Here is a 15,071-nt window from a genome sequence, read left to right on the forward strand (position 1 = left end):
ACTGCTGCTCTGTTTAAATACTACATACACTAAAAACAGATGCCAGAACATTCTATAAATGACAGTTATAAATCAGTTTCTGGACAGGAAGAGCCACATGAAAGTTACATGAAGATAAAAGTCAGCCTTTCAAGTGGAATATGGCACATGAATTAATTTTACAATAATTGTGGACCCAGTATGTTTAGTCATTATTTAATCAAAAATTTCATGGAACATCTTTTGTAATGCACATGCTGAGATGACTCTGGCTATGCTTTAGCTCCTTCTGGGGGATCTGACATTTCTGAAGGTACCAATACTGTAGATAAAACATCACTGCAGGCACTACATAAAGCTCAGACTGCTCAGGATAATTTCTATAGAAAACTATAATTAGCTGAACTATGGCAAAGATCCTTTAACATAGAGCTTTTCATTTCCTTACATCCTAATAACTAGAACTTCACTTTTGTAAATGTTATTTATATGCATTTTATTCACATATAACTTATGATTCTTTTAACTACTCATCTCTGTGGCTGTAAACTTTCCTGAAACTCTCCTCTCTTCTACACCTGTTCTCCTTGCCCCTTTGTTTTCTACAGCTTGTATTTCTTCTTTCAGGGAATTTATTTTCCTCTGAGAACAACTGCTGGAAAGCTGAGTTCAGAAAAGGAATAGAAACGTTTCTCCTAGGACCAGCCTGGTGGCATAGTAGTTGAGTTGGCGCGATCCACTTCAGGGTCCCAGGGTTTGCTGGCTTGGATCCTGGGCACAGACCTACACATCACAGCATCAAGCCATGCTGTGGTGGCATCCCACATAGAAGAACTAGGACTTAAAACTAGAATATACAACTATGTACTGGGGCTTTGGGGAGGGAAAAAAAAGAGGAAGATTGGCAACAGGTGTTAGCTCTGGGCCAATCTTCCTTAAAAAAAAAGAGAAAAAGAAATATTTCTCCCATATTTTGAAAAATACGTTTTTCCCTAGGAATATCTGTCCAACTCTAGAACAGAAATCAGGAGGAAATGAGGGCATGGTGGACAGAGCTTTGCTGGAAAGCCTCTCTTCTATGAAATCTTGCCACAGTGCCATGCAGGTGTCACAAGGCAATGAGGACACAGTCACATGAGTTTTCCAGCTACCTGCCAGAGGGAGGACCATCATGTTGGCACTGCTCTGCCTTTTACTCCTCAGATGCCTGTGGACCTGCAGGAGCATCCTGTAAGCATTCCAAGCCAGCATCACTCTGAAGAGATTCCTTATCCCCTTCCGTAGAATCTTTAGGACCGCAATCCTCTTGGCAGATTCCTGTTTCCGCCTCTGGCTGCTCTTCATTAACACAATTAGAATTGACATCGAGTTTGCCATCTGATAAAAAGAAAACAAAACAGTCATTTTGTTCCTAGCATGTGCCAGATACTCTTCTAAGTGCTTTATGCGTATTATTTACTCCTCGTGGCAACCACATGAGGTAGATTATTCTTTCGATTATCATTCTTTTACAGATGGGGAAACTAACAAGACAGGGGGTTGGTAACTTGCTCAGAGTTCCAAGCTAGTAAAGCAGCAGAACTGGCATTTGAACTCAGGCCTCTGGCTGCAAAGCCAGGCCTTGAAATCAGGATTATTGTCTGGGATCTGACAAAAATCTGCATCTGAATAGTTTGCCATGAATTAGCTTGATGTCCTTATCTATAAAGGGGCGGATAATAAAGCCTATGCTACATTTGTGAAGAATAAAGGGTTTGTAACATTTAGAACAGTGTGTGGCACGTGCTGATGCTAATGACCAGGAGTTCCCCTTCTGCCAACAGTCCTATTCTCTCCCACGGCTTGTTTAATACACAACCAGCCGTTATTCACTGCTCTCCACACACAGGATACAGAAATTTGGTCCAGAAAACAGGAGAAAGCCTGACTATTTGGACAATTTATTTATACAATTTAATTTTGTACGGATTAAATTTTGTACAAATCATTGAATCCCACTAACAGCGTTTCTCCACCAGGTAGGAAACAGTCCCTTGAGGGGTGGAGGTGGAAGCGCTTAGTATCAGAGTCCCCTGGACAACTGTTTCAACCTACAGGCACTCCCCAGGATGTGTGACGTATTCTCTGGGGTGGGGCGTAGGAGTGGGGTCCTGCTCTGCTATACGTGAACCACTGCTGAAGCAACTCCCTGTTTCTGATGAAAAGGAGTCACGTACTTCAAGAGGGAGTGAGAGGAAAAACAATATAGCACTCACTGCCCTGGCACTTGGAGAAATTTAATCCGTGCATTACATCTGCAATTTAATTTGTAATTTATAAATTTATTCTGTAACTTCACCTGCAGTTTTATAATTAAGAAATTCAAAGGTTTCCAAAACTTAAAATCTTTGGGTAGCTATTAGGGGAAATTTCATTATTTTCTTATTCAAAGACTTTAAAATCCTTTGTGAGCAGAATGTAAATAAATATTCATCAAGAGTCCCATTGTTCCAGGGCACTCTTGTGCATCGGAATGCAGAATGTGGAATAAACTACATAAACTACAGAATTTGATGTCTTTCGTTTTCTAGTGAGATCGAGGCTGACTATATTCTACACGTTATCTCAAGGATTCAAAATAGGGACACGGTTGAGTTTAAGTGTGATCCTTATGTTGGTCATCCCCAAGCGTCCTTGGTCCCCAGAGAAGACTCAGGTCCTGTGTGGCCTGGGTGAATATCATCTATCATTCCTCTCCCCACGGAGCAGCAGTGCGAGCTCAGTCTTTGTATACGTACTGTTCTCCTCTTCACTCTTTTCTTTGGCAGCTTCCAATTGTTGCTTCTCATAAATGTCCTTGAGATTCTTACAGATTTTCTTATGTGCAAACCAGTGTGTTTTCTGGCAGGTTTGATCACAATATATTACCTGAAAGCGATAGTAGGTTGATTTTCATTTTAAGAGCTGTGACTGCATGATATTCCAATTATGACATTAAACCAAGAACTATGCAGTAAAAATATTAAGTTTTCTATATTTTAAAACCATATGTGTGGATGTGTACTGATTTATATTTGTAATTTTAGCTTACACTTTATAACAATAATGGATATATAACAAACGGTCTACCAAAGACTCTAATGAATGATTTATTTAAGAACCTACTAAGTGCCACAATTGGTAAAGTACAGTGACAAAGAAGATACAATTGTTATCCTAGAGGAAGCCAGGGTTGAAAAAGAGCAGGACGGGGCAGCACAGAGGAAGGCAGACACCTAACAACATGATTCATATCCCAGTATAGAAATAACAGCAATGGGAGCACAGAGGAAGCAGTGACTCATTCTATCAGGAGGGAATCAGTAGACAGAGAGCTGGAAAAGAAGCATTCCAGGCGGAGGGAATACCCTGTATAAAAATGTAGGAATAGGGCAGTGAAGGATATGTTCAAGGACAGCAAGAGGTTTGTGTAAATGTAGCATATATTTTTGCAAAATTATATGCCAAGCACTGTGCTAGGCCCTTATACATAGACGGTATTGGACTATTTGTCCCAGTTCTTCACTCTTTCCTGCAACCACATGCTTTCCCATGTGATTTCAAAGTTCTTTTCACTGAAGGGGAGGAAAATTGACTTTAAATTTGGCCATGTGACTTATTCTGGCCAAAGGAATGAGACAGCATGGCAATTTCAAGGCTAGACCTCAAGAGACCTCACGTGTTTCTACTTGCCCACTTTTACCTCTGCCATCACCATGAGCACACGCTCAGCCTGGCCTGCTGGTCCAAGGAAGATGAGAGACACTTGGAACAGAAGTACCTCAGTCAACCACAAACATGGGACAAATAGTAAGTGACTGCTGTTTTAAGTACTGAATTTTGGGGTGTTTTTATATCAGCAAGACTTAATACAGATGGTCTCATTTAATTCTCACACTTCTAGCCCCATTTCACACATAAGGAAACTGATGCTCAGAGAAGCAAGTAAGTAAAGGAAATGAAGCTGGAGAACTAGGTTACAACAGAATGTGATGGGTTACAGCAGAATGGGAGAATATGCTGAAGAACCTCAACCTCAAAAATAATAGGAAATTAGGGGCTGGCCCTGTGGCCGAATAGTTCAGTTTGCGCACTCTGCTTCGGTGGCCCAGGGTTTCACCCGTTCAGATCCTGGGCGCAGACATGGCACAGCTCATCAAGTCATGCTGGGGTGGCATCCCACATAGCACAACCAGAGGCACTCACAACTAGAATATACAAGAATGTACTGGGGGGCTTTGGGGAGAAGAATCAAAAAAAAAAAGATTGGCAACAGTTTTTAGCTCAGGAGCCAATCTTTAAAAAAAGGAAATTAACATTATCTATAGGGTAAAGTGAATGAACAGATGTATACATGTATGTAATATCTGAATGTGAGAAGAACACAAGTAGATATGCCCTTTACCAAGATAATTCTGGCAGAAGTAGGTATCACAGTCCAGAGCGCTTAAAGATTGGTAACAGAAGGGAGTTGTAATTTTACAAGGAAGAGTAGGTGAAGAGATTATAGTTAAAGTCAACGGCAGAAGATTTAAGATTGCATGTTTATAAATTGTCTTATTCTAGGTTCTCATATGTGTACCAGCCTCAGTCCCCTATGGATAATCTTTCTCTTATTTTCTCACATTCATTTTCTTTCTTTGGGGTGGTCAGCATAGCAGCTGGGGCAGCCTGGAGTTTGGCAGAAGACATGGCACAGAACTATATTTATCTCGTAGTTCTCTTCCAAAATTACTTTTAAGTATTAGATACAATACTTTATAGCTAATGTATTAGAAAACTAATGTCAACCATCATATTTACAGAATATTAAAACTCAATCATCAACTTGGATGAAATCTAAATCAGATGTCAATGAACTTAAAAGAACTTCTTTCTTACCATTTTGCATACTGAGCATCTTTTACTTGCTCCCTTTTCTCCACAGGTAGTGCAAAATTCAACATCCACAAAACCCACCTGACCAGTGATGGCTTGGGTAAGTACAGAGAATGCAGTGGGATCGGAACCCTAGAGTGGGTATAAAGAGGAGAAAAAACACTCTGAAGTCACCATGAAAAGACTACAGAGATGACATTCCAAGAACAATGTTGTCTAGAAGCAGGCACACAAGTGGCAAAGTCATTAAGGCTAGATATTACACAGACTTCATCTATGACAAAATGACAAATATCCATTGGAGTACACCTTTTTCTACACAAAGTATATGGGAGGTAAGTCATGAATCCAAATATTTCAAGAGAAAAAATGCCCTATTCTAGAATAAAAGTATTTTTCAATCAGAATTATTCAATAAGCTCACAAAGATTTCAGATGTAGGACAATGAACTCAGGGTGGAATTTTCTTCTGAGAATTGACATCAAAACAATATACATATTCTGTGGGACAATTCATAGGGCACATTACAAATGTTTACCTTAATTCTTAAAATTTTGGTGCAACTTAAGTGTTTTAAAGACTTTATATACTTAAAACTACTTAATGTGGGTTTGCAGTTCTAATAGTTAAAAATTATCACCTTTATCATTGAAATGTTCCAAACTCTTTAATTAAATAGACATATGTGTGATTGCATCAGAGTATTAAGAAAAACAGAAAGTGTGGAAACTTTATCATAGGGCTACTGAAAAAGAGAATGTGTTGCTAAAGAGGATTTGTGAAATTTTTTTTACATGGAAAATTATAAGGGTAAATATTTATCTGTCTGGGATGATGCGATTAAGACCTATTTAGAGCAAGCAAAAATAATCATAGGTTTCTAGCTATCTCACCTACTCCCAATAGTAGTTGTTTGAATTTTTCAAACTTACTTATTTATTCCCAACTAAAATTTTGCCAATTTTCACAATTCTAATTTTCATTTGATTATTTGCTTTTTCTTCCTAAGAATATTTGTTTTAGTATTACCTTACCAATTGTATATAATAGAGCTTTACAAATATCACCTTGGAACATTGTTTTATACTGTTCTGTACAGAACAAGATAGTCAAAAAAATAATCAAAAGGTTCAAGAAGTATTTTAAAAGTCGTATTCATTTTGAAACTGTCATGATCCTCCTGAAAACAAATAATAATGACTGGGTTTCCTTTCATGTTAAAGTGCTAAGAATTCTCTTTTGGAATGAAGATAGTATAATGGTGAGAAAAAAATAGATGAAATGAAACCTTAGATACTAGTTATGTAAGTTAATAATTTCAACAGGAATGATGGTCTGTGGAGGCTGTGCTCCAATAATGGTGTGCATCAGAGAACTTGTTAAAAATTCAGATCATTCCTGCCATTCCATACCTTCTAAATTAGGATCTCTAAGCATGTGGCCCATGTACCTGCATTATTACAGGTAATTCTGAGACATACTAAAAGTTTAAGAATTGCTGGTACTTAAAAGTTTAAGAATTAGTGGTACTTAATGTTACACTGAGCATTTAGTAATCTATAGAATTCTTTTCCCTCAAAAGTAGAGTACTGGATCAGACAACAGTCTGGTCCACAAATCAACAGGGTAGGATAAATTCAACCGACTTTACGACAATTGCTTTTTCACATTCAAATATTTTTTCCCCAAAGTGACTGAGACATGTTCAAAATCTCTCCCCAAATGGGACTTTTGTGAGAGTCAGAACACAGTAACATTCTCATAGATGTAACTGACAGTAAAACTGGAAGACGTTTTGTTAGAAGCATGGCTCTTAACATGAACTATCGCTTCAGAAAAAAACTGATGGTACAGCTGAACAACACATGGAATCTTTCTTCTCACTGGTGAGTGACAAGAACTCTTTCTTACTATACAAAATCTCATCATCTGCTTTGTCAAATAAGAGTCTGTTTAGGCATCAGAACTCTGCCCATGGACGATATTCAGCCTAAAAACAAACAGGATGCTTTATTCTGTGTGTCCTACAAAATCAGAGACATTTGCTGGCCTTCCAGAAGTTAAAATACACACTGCCAATGATAAAGCAAGATCTCTTTAACGGTTTAGTCTGTTATACTGCTGGAACAGCATTGCTTAAATGTAGCCACGCCTCATGCTTCCTGCTGAACTTTGTGACAGGCAGAAGCCAGAGTTCCACACCAGGCAGAGAGAATCAAAACCTGTGCAGGAGGGACCAGACGTCATCACCGTCAGAAAGAACCACAGATGATCCTCATGGCAGCCAGCTGTGAGGACCACTGTGTTACAGGAGAAGGTTAGCATAGCTTCATAGGCTTATGAACTTGCAGTATAATGAAACCCGTTAGGCAGGAAACAGTGGCTATCTGGGACACTCACAACCATAAGCATTCCAGATAAATAAAGTTTTCCAGAGAGCAGAATATATAACTCTTAAAAAACAAATATTTTTAAAGAGAGAAATTTTTCTCATTTGCATTAAATACTATCTTTATTAATAAACCTCTTCTCAATGACTCAGATCACTAGGATAAACATGAATCATTATACTCCATAAACTCTAACTACATTATTCTCAACTTGTTTACTAATAGAAGCATAATTTTGTTCAGAGCAACGGTTTTTAGACCAGCCAAAAATATGCATTTCCCCAGAAGCCTGTGCAGCTACGAGCGGCCATGTAGCACAGGCAGAGGGTTTGTGGGAGACCTTATGTTTTCCAGCTATAACCCTCTTTCCTTTTCTTGCATGCCTGGGATAGGAATGTGAACTTGGAGGAAGAGCATCAGATGCCTTGCAAACATGAGGTAGTAAGCATGAGTATGATAATTTATACAGCTAACGCATATTGGGCGGAAAAGTGGGAAAGTGTTTGGGTCCCCAATCCACTTTTGAGCCACTGTGCCAGATCTGGTCTGCCTACCTTTGGGCTTCTGGATATCTGTGAATAAACAAACCCTTATCTATGTTTAATTCATGGTTGGTTGGTGTTTGATATGTGCAGCCAAAACACATTCGTAACTGATAAACCATCCTCATAATCTGCTAACTTTAATCTTCCAAAAGATTAAACCCCAAATAGCCAAGTCTACTAAAGTGAGGGTGAAGAATCTCTGTGCAATCGTGGAGAGCTCTCAGGCATAAATGGATGCATGAACTTCATGAGATGATCTTGTCTGCTCAGAGCTTTCTCATTTCACGGGTCTGAACAGGTAAAGTCTTAATGTATAAAGGAGCACCAGGAACTCATTTCTAGTCTGGACTTTTCACACTGAGAATGCTATAACAGCCTAGGGGAGGGAGAGAAGAATCGAAATTGCCAGAGGGAGGGAGGGAGCCATGGATGCGACTAGCGTCAGGATTGACGTCTTGTCTAGTAGACAAAACCTGATAAAGGATTTCATTGAAGGGTATAAAAGGATGACTGGTATAGATGAGGTGAACAGAAACCTATTCAAAATAGGGAAGGCAGGGAGTGCCTTACGAAATACTTCTTAAATAAACACATGACAAAAGGGCAATAAGTAATTTAAAGAACAGATAATAAAGTTAACAAAATTCACCTCTCATAGCTGGGAAGTATAAACAGATTTTTTCTTTTTAAGTATGGAAAATTTATAATTAGAGGCATCAAGGTAGAATATAAGAAGCTGGGACATACTTTTGAGACTCTTTATCAGAACATACAATGAGCCTTCCCATGACTCACCCCTTCACTGACTGGAAACCATCAACCTGACAATCAACTCCTCTTTCATCGACTGGTTTTTCACAAGCTACAAGTGTACATGTGAGTATCTGTATTACACAGTGCATCTGTACCCACCTTTACAAGTTTCAGAGCTATTTAACATGTAAGTTTCCACTATAACCATCTACAATTCCATCATAGGGAAATACTGTTTATGAAACCACAAGCTATATAAATGGAAGAAGAGGATCCAGAGAGGGGAAATGGATAAACAGGAACACAGTTAACAGGCAAACCTATTTCCATGTTTGTTCTTCAAAATTTTTTAAAATAATAATAATTTCCTTATTAAATAATTAATTAATGCTAAAGAGAACTTGCCTTTACTTGTACAAAATATGGTAATTAGGTCTTACTGATAGAGTTAACTTAGCTATGAGGAGCCTTACAATTTCCACCGGAGCAATGCTTCGCACCAGCTGCTGGAGGAGGGTAGCTTCACAGTAAGGAAATTTTCTGATACTTTCTCTAATGATCTTTTCTTGATATATCGGAAAGCCATCAGAAGCTCGGCCTTTTAACAAGCTGAAAGATATTTTCAAAAAAGTAATTGGAGTTGAACCACGAAGCGTTTCCTCCCAGCTGAACCCATGAACCTTTAGTACTTTCGTCTTTGCTACTTAAGATTTTCATTGCCTCTTCAAATCATGACGATAGACTCAATTCAAACTGCTGTCCCACCTGCATGCTAGTCTAGGCCTTATCGGACTTAGGGACCCGGTGATGTATTTATAAAAGTGACCCCGTCATAAAACACTGTTATCAGATTAGCTAGTTACTTATTACCATGTCAGTTATTTGCACAAAGAGTGAAGACTCTCACCAAGTCACGCCCTTCTGACTTGGCTCACTTTTCTCAGTAAAACTATAGGAGAATTTGATCCCTGGTGGTCACAGAACAATGGTAACACCCAGCTCTCCCAGATAGAGGAAGGGAGATAGACTGGGTGCCATTACGGATCCAGAGCACATGACACAGCACACGTATCCTTGGACTTGGGTTATCTTCCAGCTGTATGATCTTACACATGCTATCTAAACTCCAAACCTCAGATTCCTCACCTGTCACTGGGGATAACAAAAGCATTGTTGTGAAGAGTATAGAATGGAAGAATCACTCAATCTGAGTATAATACTGTCCCTTGTTTCTTGCAGACTTAATGTGATAAGAACTGCTGCAAAATGCTTAATTTTTAAATCTATAATGAGGCTTCATATAATACAATATTATCCATTTGAGTGTATTTTATACATGACAGTAAAAACAGTACCTTTTGATCAGAGTATCCAGTTTATTCTCTCCATCTTTTAAGAAGTTAATGCATTTCTGAAAGATACAGCTGATGTAATGCATTTTCATAGCCAAGACTTCATTCATGTCTCTTTGCTTCATACATTTCTCACAAATCAAATCCATCACCTTGTAGCATTTATTCAGAGCTGCTTCTTCTGCCAGCAGAGGATTCTCATTTATAAGCATCACAATCTAAAAGAAATTCCACTGAGCTTAGAAATTCCATGAGAGATCTTTCTATGTACAAATCAGGCAGTCAGTTTTGATTGATTTTAAAAGATTTCCAGCTAAAGTCTTCCTTACAGTTCTATATTTACTATGTTAAGTGCAAACTGACATTGATCAAAGTTATAAAACTAACACATAAGGAATCTCTTGAACTCTGTATATCAAAGTTATCACGTGCTCTACCATCTAGCCAAACCAGGGTGTTACTGGCCACTCAGAGTCACGGTTTTACCGCCTCTGTTAAAAGCACTCTTACTAAAAGATACACAGCATATCTGCACATCCTTTATATACAGCATCAAATTACCAAGCAATCACAACTTTTAGTTAACATTACTGAGCTTTACAATTTCATGGCTAGGAGAACTACAATTCTCATTAATTCTTATTAATGATGAGGAAATGAGATTTTTACAGAAAGAAGTCTAAAAATAAAAGGAGTATTGCTTTCCGATTAACTACATTTCTCTGTGGAAATTTCCCCAATATGCTTCTAATCATCTACAGTAATGAGAACAGGTCAAAGAGGAAAGCAAAAATAGCTTAAAAGGAGCAATATCAGAGAGTTATCAACTCTTATGCATCATGAGAGCCACACTTCCCATATATGCACAGATTAAGTTCAAATTTAGTGTAATGAGAAGTATTTTCTTTATTGGCTTTGTTATAGGGTAGATTACCTGCAGTATGTCAGCACTGGACAGCTGTAAAAATCCATGGTGACATAACAGTAAATATGTGTGTAATGTGGGCACAGTTGTACGGACAGAGCAGAAAGTCAGTATTTGCTAACCTACGTGTTACAGCTAAATATCCATCCCAGGTCATTAAGGGGACAACAGGCAGCAGGTTTCACAAATTAGATCCTTTTCTTTAGACATGAAGAAAGATAATTTGTTAACTTAAGTAAAACCCATGCCTAGCTTCCTCCTTGGAAATTTAACATAGATTAAGTGTTCTTGTGAAATAAAATATGACTTTTACTTATTTTTGATGCTACTATATTGCTATAATCTAGTATTTCACTTAAAATATAGCACTTAGTAATACATTATTAGACTTGATGAAGTAAGTATAATCAAAATCCTTATTGGTAAACTTGCTGACAACTCCCACCCTACCATAACATATATCAAAAATTGACTTATGGCAGAGAAGAAAAGACTCATTAATTACCTGTTTATATTTCTGCTGTCAACTGCAATCATTTGAAGTTGTTTGTTCAATATTTTTTTTTTTTTTAAAGATTTTATTTTTTCCTTTTTCTCCCCAAAGCCCCCCGGTACATAGTTGTGTATTCTTCGTTGTGGGTTCTTCTAGTTGTGGCATGTGGGACGCTGCCTCAGCGTGGTCTGATGAGCAGTGCCATGTCTGCGCCCAGGATTCGAACTAACGAAACACTGGGCCGCCTGCAGCGGAGCATGCGAACTTAACCACTCGGCCACGGGGCCAGCCCCTGTTTGTTCAATATTTTTATATACAGCATTTATAATCAAAGCATAAGATCTTAAACTTACAAGTGAGAATTCTTAAAAAAAATTTCAAATAGAACCTAGATTAATGATTTCTTTATTTAAGACATTAAACTTTATTTTATAATATACAGCAACATAGACAAAGAAAAATGACACGTAACCACAGGTCTACCATGAGCTTACTGAAACATTTACATAGCTGGACACAAAAGAATAATATTTGAACTAATTTCCTTCCTCTAATCTCTGCAGCCTTATAAAGTAAGACACTATAAAGGAAATCCTTATTAGTAATTATTGAGCAGGAATAAATAGAGTCCTCTAGGCATAAAAGCCAGATAGGTCTCCTCTCACAAAAACAGACTACCTTAGAATATGTTTATATAGTGGCATTTTGAATTATTTTCATTTTTTAGATCCCATTTTTTAAAAATTACTAAATCAACAATTCTGGGCTTAAAAATCATGTTAATAATCAAAGACAGGATCACGTGTGTACATGTGCCTCTTGACCACTTAGAGACCATCCTCAACTCTGTTGTGATTTTCCTGCGAGTCTGCTTTTCTCCTTTATAACCTCCGTATTCTGGGCATCAACACAATTCCCCAAGTCCCTGATGAAAACAAACATCTTTATTGCTATAGCAGCCACTTAACCTCGATGCAAATGGAGCTGTGTTAGGTGCAGTGTAGCAAACAGCTGAATTGTGTATTGAGGAGGATTTCTGTGCTGATTTTAAGAGGTCTTTGACTTTATAGAGTGGCTATTAGTTACTTTTTTACAATACGCTCTATGAAGACCCACACCAGCTTGAAAAAGGGTGAAGCAATGAAAATGGGCCACCACCAAAGAAACTGGGCAGCTTTTACCGGAGCTGTGGATAAAAGAAAGGCTTTCAAGTGAACAGTTCATTTATACCTATAAAAAGCAAGGTCTGGTCTGAGGGAAAGTACTATAGCCAGAGAATAGTCTCTCTTATAAGACCAAGTGCTCTAAAGATAGAATGTAGACTATCTCAGTTTATACACCTTTACAATTTATCGCCTGTATACATATGCCCTTAATCTCATTTACTCAAAACATATGCTTTTAAAGGTACTTAGAGGTACAATAATTCTTAGGATATTTAACTCTGAGAGACTAGGTTCCATGTAAACATCAAAAATTACTCTGCTGACTCAATTACTGCAATAATTGAGATTACTGTAATCTCAAGGGGTGGGAATATAGATATAAAAGACAGTGAAACAGAAAAACACACAGAACTTCTTCAAGTCAATCTAAACCAGAATATCCTGTAATGCTCAGGCTGAAGGGGGAACAACAGGGCCTTGTCAAATCGTGTACCTTCTCTACACTGAGAAGTACCGTATCCCTAGGAAAAATCCTGTCCTCCCAACCCAGCCTGCCCTGCCCCAAGAGAAAGAGTGCCCTGGAGAGGGAGTAGCTATTATTTATGAAAGTTCTCTTTCCCGCATGTGCTGGAAGAGAAAGAACCACAAACACAGCAGAGGCTAAATATTTTTTAAAGATTAAATTCTAAGTCCCATATAATCTCTTCTAGAAATACAAACATGTGATTCATGGTTGAATCTCTTCTTTGCCCACTTAGCATCACAAGTGTTGCCTCTGGCAGTTCTTTTAGGTTAAGTAAAACATTTTGAGTTTTGAAAAATAAAAGCAGAATAGACTCCACTTGTCTGTCTTATGGGAAAGGATCTGCTAGTTTGCCATCTCTCCTGATGGCTCAGGAAATTAATTTGGGAGAAGCGCCACATGACAGGTATTTTTTTGTTTGTTTTATTGGTTTGTTTCTTGAGCTTCAAAGACTGTATGCAAAGGGATGCGTCAGTAAAGTAATAATATTATGTACAATTTGCAATCTCTACCTTCAAATGAGCGTTAGTCTTCAAAAGAGTTACTTTCTAAGAACTGTCCACTTATTTTAATGATGTTCAGTATATGCCGTAGATTCTTCTTTTGTAATAGATTTCTAAGGAAATCTATTTCACTACATTATAACAACACCTCGTATTAAGGGAAAACCTCAATTTTTGACCCAACTTACCGTCTTGCCCATCGAATAGTTCTGAATTACTATTAAATCTATACATTATGAATGAAGACATACGAAAGATATTGAAATTTGGAAAACAACAGCATCACTGTAGCAAACATGGAGTTTTCTGTAATGACCCATTGAAGAAATTATACTCATTTGGATTGATTAAAAAAAAAACCCCAGCAACAATCATTTTATAAACAAACAAAAAGGCTGTATACAAAATATGAAGAAAATAGCAGTGAAAATAGTTCAGAATGGTTCTTGAAGCTTCTCAGTTAAGCCATTTGAACTTGTGGGTTGATCTACAAAGTTTAAAAATCTGTGTGATCTGACTAAGTACTGGAAGAATATATTACTTAAAGGCATCAAATGGCTACTTGCATTAACCAATGTGTTCATGATTACACTTGAGAACATTTCCTGGAAGGATAATTATTGGAGTAGATGCTGTTGGTGCCCCACCCAGACCCTCTTCAGCAGGCCTGTGCACCAGGTCCCAGCTATGGGAGTGCTGGCTGCTATGGGCTCAGAGCTGCCTCCTTCTTTAGGGAACGACCTTCAACCAAAGGGAGTCACCTCACTTGGCACTATCTGGGAGGCTGTCCTTTCCCTCTGGGGACAGGCCTCAGCCAACAACAGACTGATGCATATAAAAGCCTGGCTTCCTTGTCTCCCTGAGCCATTCATGGTCTAGAGCTCCCCGTGAGATGAGGCGCAAGCTGGGCTTCAGCTGCACCCACCTCTTCGTCCTGCTTTTTCCTCCTGCTCTAGTGTGGGTCCCTCACTCTCTTCCAGGTTTCAACTGAGAGCACTCCTTCACTGCCTCAACCGAACAAGAAAGCCCATCGCAAGCTTGACATCTACAAGACTCAACCCAAGAGAATTATGACCCCATACAATAAAAGCAGTTTAAACTCCGAAGCAACATTTGAATAAAAAGCAAATACAATAAACACCACACCACCTTGACAGGATGAAGATTTGTTGTGGTGATAATTTTGTGCAGTGGGCCCGCCAACTTTGGGGGCAGTTTCGGCTCTTTATCCAATCCCTGGGGTTTAGTGTAATAATCCAGTCTCTCTCGAGGAAAGAAATTGTTGATGATAGTCACACAATCATGTTGACCTTTGAATAGAAAAATAGGAAATTTGTTGTATTATTATTCAAAATAAGACATTTTCCAATGTTTCATTAACTATGTTGCTTGGTTTCTTGTAAAGTAAACATGTATCAACATCTCTAATTTTCAGGAAAGGAGAGTAGAGGAGGAGGAGGAGAGGTAAAATGTTTTGGGGAACATTTATAAGCATGTTTTGTGAAGTCAAGAAGGAATCTTTTAAAGACACAGAATCCACAATAC

The 15,071-nt window shown here is 38.2% G+C and overlaps 1 protein-coding gene across 4 annotated transcripts in view; it reads right to left on the reverse strand.

Moving 5' to 3' along the window:
- Positions 1-528: 528 nt before the first annotated feature.
- Positions 529-15,071, reverse strand: part of ANKMY2 (ankyrin repeat and MYND domain containing 2) — a 38,918-nt gene continuing 24,375 nt past the window's right edge. For all 4 annotated transcript variants that reach the window (XM_046669869.1, XM_046669871.1, XM_046669872.1 and 1 more), the window contains 6 exons: positions 14,676-14,836; positions 9,920-10,134; positions 9,038-9,173; positions 4,879-5,007; positions 2,757-2,886; positions 529-1,356 (listed from right to left, as the gene is read on the reverse strand). In XM_046669869.1, the coding sequence (XP_046525825.1) occupies positions 1,172-1,356; positions 2,757-2,886; positions 4,879-5,007; positions 9,038-9,173; positions 9,920-10,134; positions 14,676-14,836 (956 nt within the window). In that variant the 3' untranslated portion in view covers positions 529-1,171. The remainder of the gene's footprint in view (positions 1,357-2,756; positions 2,887-4,878; positions 5,008-9,037; positions 9,174-9,919; positions 10,135-14,675; positions 14,837-15,071) is intronic.

This window comes from Equus quagga, chromosome 8 (assembly GCF_021613505.1).
Source record: "Equus quagga isolate Etosha38 chromosome 8, UCLA_HA_Equagga_1.0, whole genome shotgun sequence".
NCBI lineage: Eukaryota > Metazoa > Chordata > Mammalia > Perissodactyla > Equidae > Equus > Equus quagga.